This window comes from Aptenodytes patagonicus, chromosome 11 (assembly GCF_965638725.1).
Source record: "Aptenodytes patagonicus chromosome 11, bAptPat1.pri.cur, whole genome shotgun sequence".
NCBI classification, from domain to species: Eukaryota; Metazoa; Chordata; class Aves; order Sphenisciformes; family Spheniscidae; genus Aptenodytes; species Aptenodytes patagonicus.
The window spans coordinates 20,136,746-20,161,574 of NC_134959.1; the positions used below are offsets into that span (position 1 = coordinate 20,136,746).

General features: G+C 41.8%; 1 protein-coding gene across 4 annotated transcripts in view; it reads right to left on the bottom strand.

The window, feature by feature from the left end:
* SLC12A4 (solute carrier family 12 member 4) overlaps positions 1 to 18,960 on the bottom strand; it is a 51,195-nt gene extending 32,235 nt beyond the window's left edge. For 3 of the 4 annotated variants that reach the window (XR_012996301.1, XM_076349319.1, XM_076349321.1), the window contains exon 1: positions 18,687 to 18,960. Coding sequence is in view for 3 of the 4 variants with exons in the window: in XM_076349319.1 (XP_076205434.1) it covers positions 18,687 to 18,960 (274 nt within the window). In the remaining variant the exon portion in view is untranslated. Of the gene's footprint in view, positions 1 to 1,778; positions 2,621 to 18,686 lie in introns of those variants that run through there. The other variant, XM_076349320.1, reaches the window with a different exon arrangement.
* Between the last annotated feature and the right edge of the window lie 5,869 nt (positions 18,961 to 24,829).

Below are 24,829 nucleotides of genomic sequence, written 5' to 3' on the forward strand. Positions count from 1 at the left end.
GCAACAGAGCATCAAAACAAAATGTTTATCAATTTCAGCAAAGGTAAATATTTACTAAAAATCTGCAAAAACTACTTGCTTGCTGTATTTGTTATGTCTGTATTGACTGAAGGAATATACAAGATCAATTTTGGTTGCGGGATGTATTGTAAGCTGTGCCACAGTCCGTTCTATCCTACTGCGGTTAGTACATCTGCAATTTTTGCTGAGGAAATGGAGTTATCTGCCATACAGGTTTTACCCATTAAATTGGACACAGGTGCAAATGATAACTACAACATCAAAGCATCAAGCAGACAGTATTTCTGTTAAGACTTTGGTCTGTGCAGTATCTTCTCATCATTACACTTACCAAACGCAGCAAGGTCATGCGTAATTTTGTTTGGTGTTCTCGTTTCCTGTATATTAGCTCTGGTAACTGAATGTTTGAAAAGTCAAACTGATTTTTTTTTTTTCTTTAAATCACTGAGTGATTTGTAAATCAATTCTTTGCTGTCTTAGTTTTCCTTGTTCTTCCACCAGGAACCTTACCTTACATATGCAGCTTACCACTCTCTCAAAAAAGTACAATGGGCATTCATTTACTTCTAATGCTTACAGAAGCTCTCGCCCTTTTTATGTATAAAAATCACTGTTGTCATGATAACTCATATATTCAATGTCAGATTTTTATATAAGATGACAATTGTTTTGCTCTTTCACAATGCCAAGCCTCTCATTACCATCATCGGTATAACCTATCCTTAGTTAAGGAAGATTACTTCATACCATCTCTCTGAGCCTGACAAAGACCAGTGACTTAAGATGAATCTTCAAGTTAATTGGCATTATTTTCAGATGCATCTTCATTTTACCTCCAGTAAATTTTTCACAATTGGTCTCTTCAGAAGCTCTCTCTCTCTCTCAAAAAGAGCTTCCAGCTCCTCTCTCATTCTCCATTTGCATTTTCAAGCATCACCCAATTCCTTCCCATTAGACTTTCCGTCTGAATTTGACTCCTTGGTGTGCTTGGTTTATACATCTTCCTGCACACAGGAAGCCCAAACAAAGTAAACTGCAATAGAAAAATCAGTAGAACCAGTGATTGGCAATAAGAGTATTGTTTTTGCAATCGCTAGGGCACAATTTTTCTCTCGATGGAAAAGTTCAGATGATAGAGAAATACAGCTGGCTTTTTACCACATTCACAGCACTAGCTCCAGTATCTTGAAAGTATATATAGATTATGAATTACTGCAGACAATGCAAAAATAAAAGTGAACTTTCAAACTGTGCAATTCTACTGATCCAATGAAGTGCCACGTTAAACCCCCTCTCAAACACCGTACACTTTCAACAGGAAGCAAAGGAGTATAAGCTTATATTCAAGTTCTTTACAATGACATCCAGTTTTAACTTTACCAATATGTAGAACTGGGTGCTGCAGAAACGTGTGCTGATTCAAGAAGAGTACTACATTGCTAAGTTAAATACAGCTAATTAAATGATAGCCAAAATCACCTTCACCACAGTTGCACGTTCGGTGCAATCTCTACTTTTCAGACATGTCCTAAATCACAACAGCAAAGTATTCATCTGATTTTCTCTTTTTCCATACTGTTTCCAATTTCATGAGTAAAACCTATGGCAGATGACCGTTTCCTCAACAAGAATCACAAATGTACTTTGACAAAACAGAACAGACTGCAGCACAGTATATAAAATGTACTGCAATAAAAAATTTGTCTAGTATATTCCGTCTGCCAATGAGCAACACCAGCAGCTTCAAAGAGACTTACTTGCATGGGAAGAGTTTGTTATCTCCATCAGTTTTGGAAGAGAGCGGAGGTGACCTCGGAAAGCTACTCCGGGGAATTCTTGCCCCAGCTTCACATGAGGGCAGTTTACATTCTGAAGCATGGAGTCTCCTGGGCAAGCACCATCTTGTGACATGCGTACAGTTTTCCACATTCTTAGTTATCAAGTCTTTGGTCTTGGACAGTAGCTATGTGGTGTTAGTTTTCATCATGCAAGATTGTTTTGCAAGGAACATTTCTTAAAGAGGGAGCTATATACTCTGCAACAGAGAATAATTTATTTGCCTTTTAAGGCAGGCAAGCTATATTCCAAGTAGGTTAATGTTTCCTCTTCACTTGTTTCATTGCTTCTTGTCTTCATTATCTTTCAATAATTAAGGCATTTTATTTCTGAACGCTACCAGTTCTCTTCCAAACCAAATAATTCTATTTGCAGCCACCACTACAATTATACAGTGTATCTAAACATCTCCACCATAGTTACCTGAACTTTTTAGAGCTCCCATACTCAGGTACGGACACAGGTCTGTAGAACAAGGTTCATCATCATGTGGATCACCTGAGTTCCATAAAACATCAAAGATGGTCCATGGAACAAAACCTAAAATTTCTAAGTGTGCATACTCCCATACATGCAAACACACAAGCCCAGGAGACAGAATAAAAGCAATAAATGGATGTCCAATCTTTTGCCTAACTTATCTCATTGCCAAGAAAGAACACTGTGGCAAGACTGTAGTGGGTATTCTACTGACTGGTTTTATTTTGTTCTTCTCCAAAAGGCTTAGGTTGCCTCTACTTTAAAAAAAGAAAAAAGAAAAAAAAAAAGAAAAAAGAACGCAGAGGACAGTGTTCACGTTACTGCTTTCCTTCTGGAAGGGGATTAGGCCAGAGAGAGACACTTTCACTGCTTGAGTACACCGAATGCAAGCCTTTTGTGCAAGCCGTTGCGTTTTCTTCAGTAACTGAGGAATGAAAACCAAAATTTAGAGAGAATTACAGGCAAAACATATATGAAAGTAACTATAAGAAAGACAGATTAGTGAGGATAAATGAAAGCTGAACAATTAGGCACAGTGAGACTATTGTAAAGAAAGACCAGGAAGCTTCACAGTGATAAAGTCTACTCAGCCAGACTACTAAAAGAATAATCATCCCTGTGAGAAGGTGGCAGAAGCAGTTGCATGACTCAACCTGTCAAGGTTTTATTCTCCTCTATTGTCAGTTTCTGAACTCCCTTAAAGAAAACCACCACTCCCCTACTTCATCATGTTCAGTTAAGTAAGTGGAAATTAGTACATCTTAAGACAACTTCAGATCTTTCCATTTGGACATGACTAACTCGGAGACGCTCACCCAGTTCTTAGGGAGGCTCTATCTACCTGACAAGTTAAGGCATGCTGAAGGCACAGATGGACATAGTCTGACTAGCTTTAGTCTAGCCAGCACAGATAACAGAAGTGAAAAATACAGTATGCTAATGCTAATTAAACTGCAGTAAGGCTTAAAACATTAAAAAAAAAAAAAAAGATTCCCAAGAGGGCTGAACTTTGATAACAAACTTAAGCCACTTTGCTTTTACAGGCATATATCTGAGCTAATTAAATGCAAGTTAGTAGAGCCACATACACCATGCTCACAGTAGCTCAAGAGGAACGCACAAACTCTCAGACATGCTTTGCTAGGCAGGCAAGCTGGACAAAGCTCCAGATACAGCCACAACCTGTGATGATGGCATGCAGAGTTGCCAAAATCCTCCCTGCCTGAAATATCAAGAGCTAAATCTTAACTGAGGGGCTAAATTTCTTCAGAGAATTTTAGCATGAATCAGAGTACAAGTCAGAGTTAGAACTGAAATGCTAGGCTTGACAAAGAAAGAAACCTGTTGGTGTATTTACCTCTTTATAACTGACAAACAGCAGATATTTACTAGAAAACCATCTCAAAGGACAGCCCAACACTCCTCCCCGCAATGCAATTTAATTTCTGGAGCAGCATAAGAGCTAGTATCTCACTTGTAATTGTACTATGCATGTACAGACTCCTTTGTGTACACCACAGTAAAAAAAAAATTGTAATGAAATAGACTGTATAGCAGCTAACACCACTTTTTTCTGTCATTCAGACGCTATTTTACAAACATCACTGGCCACAAAGCCTGTGATAGCTAGGGACACAAACTGAGACATTTTCATGCACAGAGAACATTATTTAATCTTAGGCTTTTTTTTATTAAAAAAATAAATCATTCATATTTTTAATATTCCATCTACAAATAACACTGGAATCTAAGATTAGACATTAGAGTTGATACCCAAGCAGTTGGTGTGGGCTTCCTTTAACCTAATTTCAGCTATCTAAACAGCAGGCAGTTATATTCAACTAATTATGTAGGCTCGCTTTGTAGTCAGAAAGGGATGGCTCAACCAGCTGACCCCTGGAGTGCCTCTCCTGTACATGCATCTTGGTATGCTTCAAATTACCTCTAAAGAGAACCTAACTTAAATAAAAACCTAATTTATAAATGGTTTAAGGTATGCAAAAGTTTACTCCGCTTTGGAAAGCAAGTTAGTTCCAATTTATTTATGCTTTTCCAGATTTTCATGTGTCGAGATAATCTGCAAATTTCTACACAACTGGTAATTACGCCAGAATTCAGTTTGATTTTTTGACCACAAAACCAAAATAGGTTTGCTACACTTACTCTTCTCAGAAGACCTAGAAGCCAATGAATACACCCAAGATAGGTATTCTACAGGAAAAAAGTGTTAGAGGAACAATGGGATTGCTGCAAACAAATTATTTTCAGGGAGAATATTTCTTCCTTGCATAAGCAGGTAATTTTATTAGTCACATTATTTTTGAAGACATTTGTTCACAGCCTTAAGGATAAAGTTTTAATATAAAAAGCTGTCCATTTCCATTTTTGTTACACTTTGGGGTTTTGGTTTGTTTGTTTCTACAAAAGAAACTGTTTTAACACAGTTCTTGAGAAAGCACTTTCCAGATGCTAACAATGATACTACTTTCCCAAGCACTTGTATTGTGAGATAAAACTTGGTCCCCTCCAAAAGGCTGTGCTATGTTCAGATAGCATTCTTCTCATCGTCCACCAGCAGTAAAGTTTTGCAGAACTGACTACTGTTGGAGAACAGAAAACCCTAAACAAGTTTCTTGGCCTTTCCTAGTAGTTCAAGAACCCAGACGTCTCCACATTTCAGCAGCAAAGCATTCAAGAGTATTGTTGAAGTATATCAAGAGACTGTCATATAAAGATAACCCAAGAAACATGTAGATGACAATGTGATTTCAAATACATTCTAATTCTGCTTATATACTTTATTTATGTGGCTCCTCATGTGTGGCTGGGCTAAACAAAACTCTTACTCACTCTCGGAACTGTTATGAAACCTCTTTCTTGGTTCATTCAGGAGACTATAACAAATTATCCAATTTACAATTATATTTTTGCAGAGATCATTATCTGTAAGTTTCGTACACAGAAATCAGATATTGCTTCTTTTCTTAAATTATTCACTTTCAACTGCTTAGCAAAAATCCTAATGCAACGTCAGTAACAGTCCAAAGTAGAGATCTTATTTAAAAATAATAATAATTTTAAAAAGCCTATTAGAAATGTTTGTTTCTCCATGGACAACATACAGCTAGCCAGAAACACGAAGCATTTCTAAAATGAAAATTCTGACTACAAACTCATTTACAGCAGCAGAACAGGCAGCTGACATCACAAACCTGATCATGGGGAGTACTTATTTTCGCTTTAGCTACAAAGTAGTAGATATTATCCAAAGCACTTTTTTCATGCAAAAACAGGAAGTCATGATTTAAGATTTAACTTTCAGGTTTTTCAAAACTGAAAAGGAGAATTTTGTTATTTTGCAGTAGCAAAAGATTGACAGTGACATTCCAATCTCAGAAAAAACACTTCTCAAAATATTTTGAAAACTTTACTAAGTTTTTGGGGTTGGGGAGGGGTGTGTTTTAGGTGTTTTTTTTTTTTAATTAGGAGTATTATATTTACATCAGAAATAGGAGAAACAGGAAATAAATAGCATTGCATCTAGTTACATAAAACTCATTCACGCTACAAACTAGGCATCGGTAATGAAATAGCTAACTGAAATCTGTTAATGCCAGTTTACTTAAGACCTCGGGCTACCAGGTCTTTTTCACTGAAGATGGCAGAAAGCATAAGCTGTAAATTCCAGGCTGACCCAGTATTTTATGAAAATAAAGGCCAAAGTTGCACTAGATAACAACCCATGCAACAATAAGGCTGTATGAGAGGAAAGAATAGCAGAATGAAAGGACAGATCTTTACCTGGATAGCTTTTAGGCAGCAAAGAGATCCTCTGTACTTTAAACACAGGCTCAAACTATCAGTTACACTGATGACATTGAACTCTCACGTACCAGACCCAGACACATGCTTCCATCAGAATCTGCAGCTTAAGGCCAAACTATTGCCATTCATGGGTATTTTAAAAATATAACGTGTTCATTCACCATTTTAAGACATACATAACATTACTTACTTCACTATTAAATTGACACTGTCATTAAAGTTTTGAGTTTACTGAATTTTACCCAACAAGTAAAGGTGTGCTTCTTAAAACTGATTACACATTACACTGCAGACACCATGTATGTATTTATAATCAGCAACAGCTTTGGCGTCTACAAAAGTGACACAAACAAAGCACAGTTTTACCAAAAAGTGAATTAAAAAGCTGCATTGTTGATAATATATTAGTTCCTCTGAAACAGTTCAGAGTTCTAAAGACTGCACTTGTGTTCTGCATGAAAGAAACAGCCAAAGCTTTCCCAGACAACAACCTATGCAACAGTTAATTCTGTACTCTGGTGCAGTCTAAGTGTACAATTAAGCACAGATCTTTGATTTATCCCTAGATGAACACATGTGAAGTTACTATCAAACTTCTACTGTACTTTGCAAAACTAGATTAGAGAACAGCTTTACCAATCAAGTTGACCGATACTACACAACTCAAAGGATTTAGCAATTTAATAATCCTGTGTTTCAGAAAGCACAATGATTTTATTCTTCAGTTAAGATACACTGATAGTTTCAGAACACTATAATCCTTTGTAGGCATTAGTATCAACATTAAGTACTTACCCTTTAGCAATAGCTCTTTGCCATTTTCAGTAATTTGGTTTACCATTATTCTTCTTTCTGCTTTTAGTACATGCTTTAATAGATGCCTTCTCTGTGAAGTCGTGAGGATCGGACAAGCTTAGTAATATCGTATTCTCAAAAGAACTTTTTTCTGCCTCCTCTGACAAACTGACTGCTGGCTGCAATGCTGAATGGGACTGATCTCTTTCAGGAAGCAAAAGGGTTTCTTACAGAAAGCTAAGCCAACACTGATATAATCCTGGCATTATAACCCTTTCAACACTGAGAAAATATACAAATGTCAGGATCTTACTGAAAATGCTATTTATGAAATCCAAACCCAGCCACATTTAAAAGGTACATTGCCAGCCGTTTGCACACTTACTCAGGAAAGTGCGTGCCACAAATCTGCTGCTTGCTGAGTGTGGAATCAGACAGCGTTTTAAACCTGCTAATACCATGAAGAGTATAGCTCTGTGACGTTAGCGCTCCAGGCATTTCAAGCTTTCAAGTGAAAACAGTGATGCATTTCTTTCCATCTTCAATACCTTTTAATATGATTACCCATTAATGGACGAACCATACGCAAGATGCATCAGCATGATGAAATGGAGGTTTATATAAGATACATAAGTAAATACTAACTTAATGATTCTAAGCAGTTCATAATTACCAGAACCCACTCCATTCTGCTCATTCATAAGGAGGTCCTCTGGACGCCAGCACACACCACGCAGACTTATCTACGGTATACAGTAGGTGCAATCACCAAGAATACCTATGTAATTAAAGATGCCAAGTCACTTTTGAGAAATTGGATTTAGGAAGTCACATCACTTAAGAGCTTTCATAATATAACTTGCCATTGCCAGCTGAAAAAAACCACTATAAAAACAACCTTTGTACTTCACTGTAATCCACTTGAGGTTCTTTCATGTGGAACGACTCCAAATCATTTCTCATGACTATCCTCCCTGAAATTCCGTCCTTTCACATGCATGAAGGCACCTCAGATACAGCACACCCTGTATCAAAATATAGGGAGAAACATTCTAGCATTTTCCCTGCCTCAGGAAAAGCCTCTTACCTTGCTGTAAAATGTTCTCACTTTCTCTGAGAGACAACTACATACATCTACGAGACCAGCATGCAGATTCCATGCGATATTCAATTCACCTTTCTCTCCGATACCAAATATGGAAAATTGTTTTCAGCCCTATACCTGTTCAGCTGACCATGGCTGTGCAGTAAGAAAGATGAGAGAACAAAAACAACAAAAAATCCAAACTCAAAAAAAAAACCCCACAACACACACCAGAATTTCAGACATACCTGCTCCCTTCTCCAGCTCAACATGTGCCAAAGAAACAATTGCACAGGCACTCACCATGGAGTGAGAACAAGTAGATGGGAACAGCAACCATCAAGTCAGTATTGCCACCAGCTCAAAAAAACCTCCTACAGGGAACAAGTGGAAACAGAGGAGATACGAGCCAGGGTGCTAAATATCTCCAGACATACAGAAGAGAACAGAAAAAGAAGGTTTAATTACTTTGAAAATGTCAATGTATGTACATTCTATGCATTACATACTACACAACGTACATTAACAGACATCTACTATCCATTCCTGGAAGACAGTAGAAAGACATCTGTAATCAGTTACAGCTTATTGTGAAGCCCTGAATGTTTTATTAAGTTTTCAGTTAACTCATATAGAAAGTGCTGAATATCAGATTTTTCTTACATTTGAGAAGTACTTTGTTCCATGTGAAAACAAAGTGTGTGAGAGATGGGGGGGGGGGGGGGGGGAGGGGGCGGGAGGAGGGAAGAGAAAGACGAAAAAGAGCTAAGCTTGTATATGCTCCAAGGATGAAGAGCTGACCTTTCAGTGTGAAGTGCTACAAACAGCCAAAACTCACTGTAACTCCGGTCATTATACTTAAAGAAAGTACAAGTCAGCATGAGACTTCTCCAAGCAAAGGAAGTCACTCCATCCCACTAAATATTTTAGAGCGTGGAGAGCGCTCTGACATTGCACATGATAAGCAACAAACAACAGTACTTGTAAAATACATATATTCAAATACACATTTATAAAGAGCTCACAGGTCTTCCAAAACAGCACAAAATATTTCACTGTGTAACACACAGCACAGACCAAGACAAAGTCAGATATCTGGAGAAGCCACAGTGGCTTTTATCACCATTTTACAAAAAGTTCATCAGTTTGCAAGAGCATCAGAGCAAAATGAGTATAGCACATTAGCTTACAAAAACTCTTCAAGGAGCAATGGGCAACATGAGATCACTTGTCTTCTGCTCTACCAGTCAGGAATTAAATCAAGCACATGCAACAGAATCTAAGTCAAAAGAAACTCAGGGACATATAATGGTGAGCTTACTCCTCCTAAACATATGTTTCTACCACAAAGTCCAGAATACAGTGTCTTAAAAGGGCAAAGGCAAAATATTGCAATTAAATTATTCTCTGTGCATTGCCTTGAGTTACAGCTTTAAAGCTCCCTGCATGTATGCTAAAAGACGTCTTAACACAAGGCAGATAATCATCCCACTGTCTGGTTACACAGTATTGGGATTTACCAAAGATAGCTCAACTATACCTCCCTTCACGTTTGGCTGCAATGTCCCTGAAATTAATCCCTGACATTGCCACTGCATTCTCTGGAACATACAGCCACACCAAAAGTGAGTGGTTTGTGTCTGCTTAGGCAAAGTAGCCAAGATATAATTTATATCCATGTAGGAATTGAATTTGGATAAGGTTGGCTTGTGATGCTCTAAAAACAGCTGTGCCCTGGAGATCATGTCCCAGTACGGGGTGCAGAACAAAAACATGAATCAAGGGAAAGGAAGGGATCCTGTTGGGGGGAGATGGACAAGTGGTATAGCTGCTGAACACTTCATATTGTAAAATCGCAGACTGGACAGTGAAAACCTTAGCAGAAGAAAGCCGAAAATATTCAGGAGCAGTAGGTTCTTAAATCAGACCTGCAAGACTATTAAAGAACCTCTACCTTTGTCTTTTGCATCAGCTCTAGATACAAATACATACCATAGCAAGTAGTAGTAAAAGTGATGTCAGTTATATTATTTAGAAGTGGATCAGGAAGGCAAAGCTCCTGAATGCAAAGGTAGAAGGCAGAGGAGAAACAGTAATGTACCGTCCTCCATCAGAGACAGCAGCAGCTACACCGTCTTCTTGAATTACTGAGTCCTGACTCAGATCTGACCTCATACATGGAAATCCAGAGGAGGACTTTGCACACAGTAACTAAGCTCGGGGCTGCTCAGCCTGCAAGCAGAGACAGGGTCACAACACGAAGTTGCATTGCTATAGATAAAATTATGAAAAACAATTATACTCCAGGGCATAAAAATTGTTTTTTACTGGAGCAATCAGCAATTTAAAGTATGCAAGAGCAAGTCTCAACAAGTGTGCCCTCCTTAGGAGTTACTCTAACTCAGCAAATGGGCAGCTTCTAATGGCACACCGTAAAAATCCTTTTTTTCCCTTTGACATGGAAGTGAAAGGCAAAAGTTTGGATGGTCTAACCTGCTTCATGATAAAGAGCTATCTGTAATGATTGAATTATGTTCTAAATCCCTCAGATAAACACAAGAAATTGCTGGCTACTGGTAGAAGATGAGAATGAAGGTTGGCAATTAGACTGTAGAAAAAAAAAACCACATACAGTTTTGTTCAGGCATAATTAGCTTGAACCTATACATAGTACAGCATGCCTCTGCCCTAAACAGAGCTCTGCGTCATCTCTCCTCTCCCAGGATCTTGTTATACAATCTCTGCTACAGTTCCCTGCAAGCCAGCTTCCAACATCAGCTTACAGCTTTGATTCCAATTTTCAAAGTAATCGATAGATTACATCCTAATTATATTCTAGACCACGTGTCAATCAATGAAAGAGTTGGGCTTCTAGGACAACGCAGGTCACTCGGGTGGTGCGGGGAGAATGGGGCAAAATAAGCATTCTGGATCCAAGGGGATGGACCTGTGAGACAAACTTCCAGGGGACATTAGGCAAACCCAGAATCTGAATACCTTTGGAAATCCTGCTAAGCCATGCCCTAAGCAAATGAGCTTTCCAGTTTCCTATCAGAGCACTGTGACCACTGATACAAAGGTGGGATGATGACAGTCCCCTCACCAGTACCAGCAATCTCCTCCCTCACCCCTCGCCTCAGCTGCCCAGCCCAGCCTGGCACTGGTCTCATCTTCTGCTCAGCAAAATGCCATTTCATTTACATTTCCAACAAGTCTTAGGCTGCCTCCAGTCAGCAAAGCATAGCTAACTTGGCAGAACTGCCAAGTTATCAACCTTCCCTATTCATCCATAAGCTAATTGAGTCAAAGCTCTTTTTGGGCAATTAGCGCTTTATTCTGCACGTCGAACTCCACCTCTCTGTCCTACAGAGCAGAATGAAGATCAAAAGATGATTAAAAAAAAATTCCACCAAGTACCTTTAATAGCAACAAAAATTTTGAAAAAAAAATGTATTCCCAGAACTGTTCTAACCTACACCTCTGATGCTCAGACGTGAATTAAGACTGCTGGAAAGCAGACAGTCTTCTTTTCCAGGCTAAACCTAATACCTACCACAAAATCTAAAGCCCTATTACATGACCTACTAGGAAAAAATGCTACTCCTTCAACTCCAGTAACTTCTTTTTATGGTTCAGAAGTGACAGTTTGAGACTTGGGAAACAGTGTTTAAAATAAGAGTCACTGAGGACAAATAGGCAGTAGACAGCCTACAAAATAACCTCCGGATAGGTGTGCAGAGGATGGCAGAAGAAAGGGGACCTGTACTACATAACAGCATACAAAATGCTATCATATCCAAAATCCAGAGAAGTTTACCCTACATGCATTGTAAGAGCTGTATTTTTCCTGGTCACGTAGGCTTTTTATACTTAAAGACAGAACATATTAAATGTATTACAAGTACTTGATTTTGCTAAAAGACTAATTTTTTGTGTATGGTATTTCATTATTTTGTTTGCTTACAAAAGCAAAGATTATAAAGAAGATACTGTTTGCTTAGCATTCACTACAGCAGCCACTGTGAAAGATGCACAGTTCTCCATGCATGACAAAATCCAAGTATACTGAAAGAAACCATCCAAATCAGCTCAACTGAAAGAACAAGAACAGTACGACTCATTGCTAAGGGATCACTTGGCATCATTTAAACAGATGCCTACTGAAAACTAGTAATTAAGAAAGAGGTTTTACTAAATCAAACAACAAAAAGTACTGAAAATTTCTTATCTGTGAGAATAGAAATCAGCTTAGTACAATTAAGAGATTTAAAACTTCTGATTCAAAGGTTACTGAAGACAATGGAAACGTTCCTAAAATGTAATTCCAATAGGCTTTAGACCATATCTTAAAATGGTGCAATTTTTTCTCCGTAGTTCACGTCACAGATCAAAGTATTTAAAGAAAAACCTTGAACCAACAGGTTGAAGACACAAACCCTTTAATCAAATAAATCTTGCTCCCACATATTGGTGATAATAGCAATTTTTCTGTAATAAAATTATAGAGTTCCGTAAACTATTTGTTACATCGTAGTCAAGAACAGGTATAAATCTTTAACTTGGTCTTGCAAGGGGAAACTCGCCAAATGCAGCTTTTCTCTCCCTGTGGCACTGGGTGTCCCCCGTTCTGTTACAAAGCAGTGATCACTAATTTTGATCTTCCTCAAGGTTGTTGTTGTTCTTTAACTTCAGAGAACGGCATCTATTATGTTTGGCTACATTTCCTAGTCCATGAGGCTGCAAAGTACCTTAATCTCCATTCTACATTGAACTTTAGAGCAAAAGGCAAATTTAAACTTTACGTTGAAGAGCATGCAAAAACGTATTCTTTAATTTTGCTGCAGTGGGGAAAAGAAAGGAAACGTCACTGTTTTCTTTAAGGAAGTGAAACACTGAAGAAATTTGTAAAGGGAAATTGAATAACACACACAGAGATCAATTTTATACATGAGGGAGAGATGTACTACAAACACAATATAAGAAACCCAAAAATTTATTTTAATTTCTTTAGAGAAGTGCAGAGATTGAATAAAAGATATAGCTTCAGCACGTAAAAAATCCCCAGACTTAGTCTCAACTCAAGTTTGAAATGGGCGCTTAGCAAGTCAAAAGGAGCGAGCATTTGCAGGTAGAATTAGATGGAAAATCCATGTCTTTTCATGTGCAATTGCTTAGCCTTCTAATACAGGTGTTCTCCCAAATACAGAAAATCAGCAGCTACAAAGACTAGCAGAGGGTTGTTTGGGGTTTTTTTTATCTTATTTTAGTTTTTTGCAACATACAGACCCACACATACAGAGTTACGGGAGTTGCTTTCAAATCACTTAGACATATCACAAAGATCCTTCCCAGAGCTTTTCCAAATAACTGAAATACCAGAGAACCCACAAAAAGGCCCATGTTTTTCTATATTTAGCTAAGTCTCCTGGCCACCTGCAGTTGGCACCAAGATCCCCTTGGTACCGGACAGCTGCAGCCTCTCCAGCTCTGTCTTAATCACTGCACAAATTAGAAGAGGTATGAGACACATGCTTAGCAAAAGTAACAGTTTATGCAGTAACGTGAACTTGTTTCTTTTCCTAGACAAGCATTTTTATAGATGAATTAAACCTTACAACACTGCATGCTGCTAAAAGAAACTTTAGGTATCCACCATGGACTCCACTAAAATGAGCTTCTCAGAGAAATTCCTTTGCTTACAGGCTACAAAGAAAGTATATGGCATCTCCTTCACCCACCCGAGTGTTATAAACGGCTAACCATGTCACAAAGCACTTCTCCACTCTCATTTTTCACATACTGCTCTCTTACCTTTCCTTATCTGAAGCAAGAGTCCACTTATCTATGCACCTGTATTGTTGAAAAAAGTATTCTGGAGTTTGGCACTGCTATCAGTGCTGTGCTAATTGCTGATTGCACAAACGGGGGGGGGGGGGGAAAACAAACAGGACTTCACAAGGACGACCCTGCTGCTCAGACCCCTTTCAGGATCTGCATTTCAAATTATAACCGTTGCTGTGTATCCTACAAGTATCTCACAAGTATCCTTTATGGAACAGGAACAAACATTGACATATTTAGCACTGACAGGACACCTTTAATATCTCCAAATTTACACATTAAACTTTACAGAGATGGGAAACAGATGCCAAGCTTAGCAGAACAGAAAAAAAAACCCTTCCTCATCAAAATCCAACTAAATTGAAGAAGATGCAGCCTCCATACCATTTTCAGCAAGACAATATTAAACAAATCGCCAGAAGAGACAGTTCACTGACATCAGTGTATTTCCAGTCTCAGGTTACTTTCTTTCCTCCCAAACAATTCAGAGCTTCTGCCTCAACTCCTCCCCAGGCTCCCTCCTCCGTGAATTCTTTCTGCAGTTTTGAGGCAACGTGAAAAATGCTGAAGATGCACGTGCTACAGACGTTATGCAAAAATATCCTGCTATGACTACTGTAACAGCGCCATTTACCCACATTGCTGCTAGCAGAAGTTCTTGAACTGAAGATAACCTAAAATATATTTGGACACATGTTTCTGTCACTCCTATTTAGCTGTAGTATCTAATTCACTATATGACTAATTTTATCTTATCTCTGGACTTTGCCAAAACACCTACATACAAGAATTAAGTGTTTTGAAAAGGAATTTTTGAATGATTTATGTATCCCCATTGAAAGTATCTTCAGACATATTTTATGTGAGCTTTATTTCAAGTCTTGCAAAAGACTTAAAACCTTTACAAGTAAATTACCACATATTAAAAAGCAGTGAACCAGGAAGAAGCTTAAAGTAAAAGCGCACTGCTATCACACCAGAACTTTCTTTATCCATCTTCTCGAAAATAGCTTATTGCAAATGACCAGCATAATCTGTTGCTGCACAAGGGCACTGTACATACTGATGCAGACCGTAAGCATGAGGAAAAGGTCTCAAGTCTAGTTAGAAAACTCCAGGCTGAAAGGAAGCCATGTGATAACTGGAACATAAGCAGAGTAATTCATTGGCAAAAACCAAGGGTGGCAGCTGACCAAAGCTGGTTAGTGACACCAAGCTGATTAGTGTCTCATTTCCACAAAGAAAAGTCACAGGAAGATAAATAACTTCCCACAGGACACATGACATTGCCGCACTTTGGTTAACAGGGTGCACAATCACTGTGGAGCTGAGATTCCTATTAAAGCAAAGCTTATTTGGTTTTTTTAAACACTATTCAGGCCCCACTGACCCTCTTCTTACCCTGTGTACCCAACCTAACGTGCTGGCATTATTTCAAAGACTGAAGAGATGCCAAATTCACATTTCTCATCCCTGCCGATCCATAAAGCAGGGCTCACATGTTTATCATAGGATCACAGGATAATTCTTTGTACTTCTTTTTCTAAATGAAAGATGTCAAACTCCATTACAAGCAGCGGCAGTCAGTGGAACCTGCTTAGGACAAAAAAGGCTGATTTTATTCACAAGCAAGCACTGGAGCTATCTGGGAAGGCTGTTATTGCACACTGACTTATGTCTTCTTATGGAAATGGTTGACAAGAAATTCTATTGCAGAATGGCTTCACGTCTGTTTAAACACGTAGTGTTTAGATGACACCATATCACTTGATGTCCTAAATAAAGCAAAATTCAGAAAAAACATTCAAAAACAAGGCTATGACAAAAAGGTTGGAGTGAAAAGGTCAGAGTGAAATAAGAATCTGTCAGAATCATAAGCAACAGCCTAAGAGATTGTGCAAGGAGTATTGGACAACAAAGCCACTACTTTGCACAGCTACAGACCAGCTACAAACAGTTACATTATCATGATAGACCATACTCTCGAAGGGCCATATAATTACTGAGACACTTTAACCCATCTCCGATCAAACAGAGCAATCCAAAGAAGTCTTTAAATAAGGTTCTGAATAGCAAGCTGATAAAGTAAAATCTTCCCTGGAGAAGATTCACCAGAACAACTGCAACCAATTCCTCATACTGACTACGGTGGCGCTACTTCATCACACGGAAAGACTGGAGAATTGGCATCGTTCAGGCAGCTCTGTGTGCATTCACGCAGTGCCAATATGAATCGTATGCACTTTGCTAGGGCCACAACCTAAAACTCTGAAACTGTACACTCAAGTCAAACAAAAGTTTACCTTATCTGGAATCAGGGGCATCACCAACACATCCCTCCATGAGCCCCATAATCAGCTGCCACAGAAGGCTCTGGAGGGTCACTCTGCAGGCTCCAGCCAGCAATAAACAGCTGTGAGATACTCTGTCTTCAACAGGAGCTTTGATCTCCACCATGTCATATTATCAACGCTCCCCCAGTATGAGAGGCTATAGTACTCTGCATAGGTTGTAGAAAGAAGCACCAAAAACCAAAGGAATAACACAAGGGAGTTCAGATTCCCCTCTACAGAGCCGTAAACCCAAGAAGCCTAGGAAGAGACAGAAAAGGCTAGTGGGGAAGAACATGCTTGTCAGTACAGGTAGGCAAGACAGTATATCTTTATACGTACACCCTGAGGATACGAAACAACACTTAATTACTGTGAAAGTAAACTAAAAAATAGAAGGCAGTTATAGTTCAAACAGAAACAGAACTACCTACCATATATTAATAGAAATGTTACTAGGTATTTATCAGTTTTAAAATAAAGAGACTCAGCTAGCTTCCAGCAGCATGGTTCTGTGCTGCAGTCAGAATAGCAGTACTCAAAGAGATCACAGCTTGCCAGCTACTGATAGACTATGATGGGGAGCTGAGTATCTTGAAATGTGTTGTTTGCACACGTCCTACAGGCAGTCTCATATCCAAATGACAGGCAGTTTGAGCTGACCTTCCTTTATCCACCATGGCAGTAGCTTCCACAAGCCACACTTGGAAGTGTTCCACTTTGGCCACACCCATGGCCAAAGCTAGCTAGTGGAAAAAGTACTCCACGAGGTCTCCACCTCAACCTGCTGCGATAGGTGAAACACACCTGTTACTTTCATACGCGTGAACTATATGTTAAGTAACCCAAGAGTAAAACAGACTGTTTTTACAAAATGAAGTCAAGGTCCTGCACAGCCTTTAGGGCTAGAGCCTCAAATTGTCTGTGATAACAGACAAGTTGGGAAAAACACCTACCTTTCATCATTCCAAAATGCCCACACTAGAACTGGAAAGAACCAACATAATGGACATCAGGCCTATGTAAGCTACTTGATATACAAAACCTAAAATTCCTTTCAAAACTATGCAAAGAAAGAAATAAAAAAAGAATGGTACATATTGAAGATTGAAGCACAGATTCACAGAGAACTGAACAACATGACAAGGCAGGAACTGGACCTTGATCTCATGACAGTTGAGTATCACGCAGCAAAATAACCCTTTTCTCTTCCTTGAGCACAGGTCTGAGCAGGGATCCCCTTCAGGGATTGTTGTGCATCCAATAACATTTGCATTCGAAAAGTTTGACTGCACAGGCAAGGAAGAACAGGTCAGGTGTTTACTGATTTTTCTTTTGTTGCCTAGAGTCACGCATGATTCACAGAGGGCAAGTCAGATTCACCAGCTGAGCCCATGGGAAGATCCTCTTCCTAAAGGCTACAGAACTAAACATAACCAAGGCAGAAAAAAGAAACAGATCCCACAAAGAGCTAAAACAACCTTTTACCAGAACTACTCTACTCTCCAAATCTAAGCGTCCTTCACTAGAAGGACATTTCTCACTAGAAACACTCACTGTATTTAAATTGATTTATACCTAAAAGTCACAGCAAAACACCAAGACAGGCTGAGCACCGATATTAGCTGCTCGATTAAAGAGCCAAAATCCCCCTCCTACTTACGTGATCGTCTTCTGTAATTGGAATAAATTAACCACTAACAAAAAGCAGCTCTGCCTAGCAGGAGCAGTTGTGAAAGCCACACAGACACAATACACATGCTGTAGTATTCAAGGGCCCAGTTTGAGGGAGAAAGACCTAGCTGGGCAGGCGCATTTTTTAAGATGACATAAGTAAGAAAAGCAGTCACCTGAGATTCGGCTAATTTAACTGAATTTTCTATCCCCCGTTTATTTTGGCAGTGAAGATAACCGGGCATATCTCCACATACTCTTATCACCTCTGGAGACTGCAGTTTGCGGGAGCAACGGTAACACCCGTCCCCCCGCACCGGCCCCGCTCCACGCTGCACCCCGGGCTATCGACAAGTGGCTGCGGAGGGGAGGGAATCCCCGGGGCGGATCCCCGAGCGTGCCCGGCTCGGCTCCTCTGCGCAGCGGGAGGACACCCCGGCCACCCGCATCCCGAGGGCACCCTTGGCAGCCACGAGGGCTGCGCTGCCACCGCTCGGCCCGGGCCGCCAGAGCCGACAGTCGGCGACAACGCTCACCCGCCGGGCCGGGCTCCCCGCGGGCCTCGCCACGGCGGCGCGTCCCGGCCGTGGCAACAGCGGAGCCGCCGCCCGCCCCGGCGGACTCCGCGGGGGCTCCTCCTCCGGGCGCGGCGCCCCTCGCCGCCCCCGAGAGCCGCCGCCACCGCCTTTGTCTGCCGCGGCCAGCGGTAGCGAAGCGGGGCGGGAGAGCCAGGCTCGCCCTGGGGCCTCCCCGGGAGCAGCCGGCACCGCCGCCCGCCCGCCCCGACCGTGCCCGCTCACCGTCGGAGCTGACGGTGTCGTAGGAGTCGCCAGCGGCGGGCGCCGCGGCCGGCTCCCGGTAGTCCACCCAGCTGAGCCCTTCTACGCTGTCGTACTCGGCGCGGTGCTTGTCCTCCACCGGCACCACGGTGAAGTGCGGCATGGCTGGCGGGGCGGCGAGGGCTCCCCGCGGCACCGCAGCGAGGCAGGCGGGACGCGGCGCGGAGCCGGCGGCGCATTCCTGCCCCGTGCGGTCACTTCCTCTCAGGAAACCACGCTCCTCAACTCCACCCATTCCCCTCCGAACGCCGGGGCGGCGCGGCGGCCGCCGCCCGCGGGGCCGACGGGCGGGCGGGCAGGCCGGGGCCGCCCCGCAGCGAGGACCTGGCGCGGGGGAGGGGGTCGCTCCGCCGGGCGGGCGCGCTCAGTAGCGGGGGCGCGGAGGAGGGGCCGGAGGCGGCGAGGCGGCGCGGGGAAGGGAGAGCCTTCCTCCCGCAGTCATCGTGACAGGAGCCGGGCCCGGGGGCGGCGGGAGCCGCGGCGCGCTGGGAGCGGGGCGGGGAGGGGCGGGCCCGGCCCCCTCCGCCCGAGGCCCTCCCTTGCCGGCGCTGCCGGGCCGCCTCGGGGAGGAAATTTCCCTCCGCCGTGTCCCGGGCTGCCTCCGACCCCCTCCCCCTCGCCGCCATTTGCTGGGCAGCAGCGATGCGGAGAGGGCGTTGGCGCGCCGCGCCCAGGCCCGGGGGGGGGGGGATGTTCGCGGGGCGGGGGGCGCTCCCCGGTGCCGGGGCCGCTCCCCGGTGCCGGGGCCGCTCCCCTGTGCTGGGGCCGGGCGGCCCCGACAGGCCGCATCGGGCGAAGCGGCGCTTCCGCTGGCGGCTGCCGCCGTGGGGAGGTGTTGTGCGCTCCCTGCCAGGGGCCAGGTGGTCGCGAAACCCCGGGAGGGGTCGTATGGGGAAAACATCAGCAAGTGGGGCGCTGGCATATAAACGGGGAGCCCTGCTTGGCTTTGAAGGAGCGGAGCGCGCCAATTAAAAATTCTCAGGGCTCCCAGCAGACTGTTAAACCCTGGCCTTCGGCTGATCAACAACAAACTGATGGAAGGCATAGTGTCACCCCGAGAACGGGTTTATTTTTATGCAAGTTATCGTTAACTTCAGATGAGGCAGCTGTCCCCGCTTCCTGTGTTTGTGGTGGCAGCGGGGTGGTTTCTCTTGCGCTCGCTTTCTTCTCTGGCCGCACGAAATCCTCAGAAATAACGTGGCAGACGGAGCAAGCCCAAGGGAAACAGGAAACATGGCTGCAGAAAAGGCGTGGGGGGAGCATGGGGTAAAATACTGCACTAGGGAAATCTGAATGCTGGCTGGAGCCAAGGGTATTTCTAGCTATATGCAAAGCAGACAGTTGCTAAGGCAGCAGACTGCCAGGGCAGATGAACTGTGGCCCTGCTGCTCAGGCAGGGGCCTGGGAGCTGGGGTCGCACCATTGTTTTGTCCTGCTAATGGAGGCAGGGGGGTGTGCCACCCCCTCCCAGAAGCCGGGAGGGAAGCCTCGGTGGCGGCAGGTACATAAAGCCTGGGGCACGCCTGCTTCTCAGCTCCTTGTCCCTGAGGGAACAAAATTCAATTTTGCCTTCACATTTGAAAAAGCTGGCGCCAGCGATGGGTATCTTGGCCTTCATTTCGTATGCGGTAGCCTTCACATGGAGTTTAAATGTGAATTAATAGTTGATAATGCTATTTATTGTCTGTGTTTGAAAGCTATCCTTGAAAGTAAAAGGATCTCTTTTTAATGTGTTATGTAATCATCAGAAAAAAGCTCTAGAGAAGTTTGCATTTTACTATGGAATTTCAACTCAAACTGGTTCTGTAGATTTTTGACTAAAATACTCCTCAATCAAGAAATCTGTACAGTGGCAAGTCAATCCAGTACTGATGCAAGTTTTGTCTTCAGATTGCATAGGAGTCTATGGGGGGATATAAAGCTTAGAGCAGAGGAAGAGGATAAGATTAGACATTTCCTGTGCTCTGAAGAACCTTATCCCTAGCTTTCTGAATTTGTCCAGCCTTTTTGACAAAGCACCCCCCCATGTCACTGGGAGAAGGAAAAATGTATAATGAGCAGAAGAGAGACAAACAAGGGAGAATGCTTTGTTCACGAGAACTGAGTAATAAGTCTACTTTTAATTAGTTGGGTTTTGAAATAAACAAGAAGGATCCATGCTGTGGAGTGACTGCTGCCAAGGGGGTACAGGTCTCTCAGTTCACTTAACACAAACTTGCTGGTAGACCACCTCTGGGGAAAGCCAGAGCAATTACACCTCTTGGTATTGATCAGACAGGTGGAAAGACTTCTAAGACTCCTGTGCTTTTTCATATAACCTACATTTTACTTTTGTCGCTTCGCTCTGTTAAGGAAAACAACAGTGATCTTCGTGTGGCCATGTGTATCTCAATAACAGCCTCATCGGTTTTGGAGGAAATAAAAAACCCCCAGATTTTCCTCTATTCAAAACTCATGGTATCTTGAAGACCTACAGTAAGATTTTTTTTTTCCCCCAGTAACCTTAAAATGAGCACATTTGTAAATACGATCCCACTGAGGTCTGTAAAGTTTTACCAGCAATTTCTGTGGGCAAGTCAGGCCAATTTTGATAATCTAGAAAGCATTTCTGTTAATTTTACAAGCATTAGTTCTGACAGACTGGAAACATCCTGGTGCACCACTTAGTCCACTGTCTTATCTCCAGCAATATTTTCCCCCGGAGGAAAGTGGAACAATTGGCCAAAAAGTAGCATTTTCTGTTTAACCCTCTTTGGTTGAATTATGTTTCATTAGTGTTAATAATAAGTATGACCTAATAAGCTAGACTCCACCAAGAAAACAGGAAAATTAAGTATTAATTGATGGGGGGCAAAGAATTTTAGATAGAAAAAGGGCAAGATGATAACTCACCATTAAGCAAGTTAGTTCCTGCTTAGTCTTCTGCTGCCTTCTTTCCTGTTTTCCACTTTATAAAGCTTTTGAGTGAAAGTGTCTGGTCTAAGTAAGCTGTCCTAGAAAAAGGAGACAGGGATTATAAGAAATAAGTCTCAAGAGTTAATGTTTTTGGAGTCATGCTTATTCAGGAAGAAGAATTAAACTGGGCACTTCCTTCTCATCTTGCTTTTGAAAGCAGGTCTGGCAAGGAGCTGTCTTTCTTTAGGCACCAAAAAATGCATCTCTGCCACCACGAAACGTTTTAGTATCATGAAATCAATGGCACTGAAATTGTACCCCACGAGGGGAAAAAATAAATAAAATCAAGCTCATGCACATATACCAGCAATGCCCCTCTCCGGAATGGAAAGTATATCCAAATGTCTTAGGAGAGAATTTAGCCCTAGGAAACTATTCAGGTTTATTGAAGCAAAAATATTTGTCTAAAGACAATGGTTCTTTACTGACTTGTAGAAAGCCCATATTTAAAGGTAAGACGTTACCTACCCATATCAACTTCGTTGTTTAGCATCTGGTTTGTAAGAGAACTGAAATTTCAACCTGGGTGACTGACTTCCCCCCCACCGCCCCGAGTATGAATACTGATTGTTACTTCTGAATGGCATGAGTGGCCATCATAAGCTTAAAAGTTGTCTGATACGAATGTGAGGCTGGAATGAAACTAGATGATCTACAATAGTACAGGATTTACCCGAGATGGCATTGCTCGCTCTCTCATTGAATAATGGGGATGAAAATTACCTGTTTTCTACAAAGCAAAATGGATTTGGGATTATGGTTTCAGATGGGTACAGAATGGTCAGTGAAAACAAAGGAAAGAGCAGAGAATTATAGTCATTTCCTTTTTTTTTTTTTTTCCTCTCTACACACCACACACCCCACCCCACCCCACCCTCCACAGAGAAATACTGCGCTTCTAAGAAAAAGTCTGGTGGTTTCACTGCAAAAAACATTGAGACCAGCTTAGCAGAATCAAGGCTTATTACGTGAGAAAAGGCCTGAATTTTTGGTACTCTAGTGTACATTAACACCATCAGTGAAATCAGCAGCCTAAAGATCAGCAAGTCCATGAACTCCTCTCTGATACACCATCAGAAACTGCTTTTTATATTGTTTATTACCTACAAATCATATAAGCAAAGACACAGTTCTTATTTAGTAAGCCACTGGATATTTGTGAACTACCTTAAGTAGGTATAAGCTTCCAGCTGAAAGGTCAGTATGCTTCCACAGTAAACAACCATGCCATTCAACTCAAAGAAAAAGGTTGTATGAGAAACTCTGAGTCTTCTGGAACGGTAGTTTGGTAAACTGCTGAAGAGCCCTGTTATAAATCCTCAGGGCAGGCAAGCAAGGTCAAGTTTGCCTTGAACACTTCTTATTACAGGTGACACCACTCAAGCATTAAAAAAAGCAGCTTGGCTTTTACAGCCCAGCATGAGATAGTGACTGCACACCGCATTGGCTGTTACAGAAACAGACTTGACTTACGCGTACAAGGTGTTTCATGCCTTCCCTGACAGACAGCAATTCACAGGTTCTCGTGCGGTGCTCATGCAGTCAACCTAGGAGAAAGTGAACATAGAATTAATATCAGCATCAGTGATCGCTCTTAAGATATAGTCAAGGGAACAGCCTGCGTCAGCCCTCACAAAGGAATGTAGTACACACATTGGAAGGCCCTTGTAAATGAGCTCTGGAGTACTGTTAGCTTATGATGCTAACCTCAATCAAACAACAAAAAGTAACATCATTTCAACTCCTCCTCAATAAAAGTGATTAGCCATTTGTTTAAGGATAGGAAGACCCAGCATCTGAAACTATGTTTGAGGACAGCTTTTCTTATTTTCCCTTCTTCCTGAATTTCATGGGGAGATGCCTAATTTTAAGTAGTTTATTTTTTCTAACTAGGAAAATCAAGGCCAAGCAGAAAGTATCATCCTTTGAAATAAATATGTCATAAAATTACAATTCAGGTGATTTATTTTTTTTTTTTTAATTCATCTGTAAAATTGTGTTGCCCCTAACATTGTTTGGAGTGCTTTATAATAGATGATACCTCAAAAAGCTTTGTAGAAAGTTTAAATTAACTTTCTGTAAACGAAGCTTTGAAATGCCTCATTTGTGGAGTAACCTGCCCAGTTATTGCTGTCGTTGCTGACTGTAACGTTTATGTCCCCAGCCAGAATATGTGGCCTGCTTAGAGGCATATGCACAGGATGCACTGCCCTAGAAGCCTGAGAGATAACATCCATAACTGTGTTTATCAAAAATACATAGACCTTCTTGAGTGGAATACCTGGTTCTGATGTTTTAGATAATAATCATACTGCATCGCTGTTAACACAGACCGGTATAACGCTTCTCTCCTCTTTGTCAATGGGACAATCCATGAACTTACGCTTTGAAACCATGGAAAATTTCTAAACCATATGGCATGAAAAGTATTTCTGAGATATCCTGGATCATCGAGTTAGTAGCAGGGTAGTGGCCCAGAAAAAAAAATATATACCAGTTAGAACAGAAATAGGGTTGTTGGTTAGAGGAAGTAGGTTTGCAGATTTATGGACAGCATAGATCTAACATAGTAAAGAATCTCTGGGAAATTGAACCCCTGCTCAGTTATCACCCATACAGTTAGGCACAAAGCCCTGATACCTGGAAGAATTAAATACCTGCAATTTTTAAAGTCAACATGTTTTTAAAAAGCATAAATACAGATATTTAAAACTGTGTAAAGAGAAAGGCTGGGATATGCACAGCAGTGGATCCATAACTATTATTTATTGTTTTGAAAGATTTTTTCCACTAGAGTGGAACCTGGGTGACAAAATTGCCACTGCAAAGGTACAGCTTGCCTGGACATGAGGCTTGGCAGAAATTCTGCAAGTTCATGGCCAGCATTTCACCATAGCGAACTTCCGTTTTCAGCACATTCCTGCTTCTCCACATCCGAGGATCACACCAGCCTTGTGGACAAAGCAGGCCGGAAATTGGCAACCTGGCTGCAAAGGTTTCTCACTGACAAAGATCAGGATCTATTTCATCCGTGACAAAGATAAGCAGCTGCTGAAAGAGGTCCTTTGGAGAGGACCACAGTATGTACATCCACAGGTAAAGAACTGGGGACAGAGTAGTAAGTGCTTATGGGAGATGCACTGTGCGAT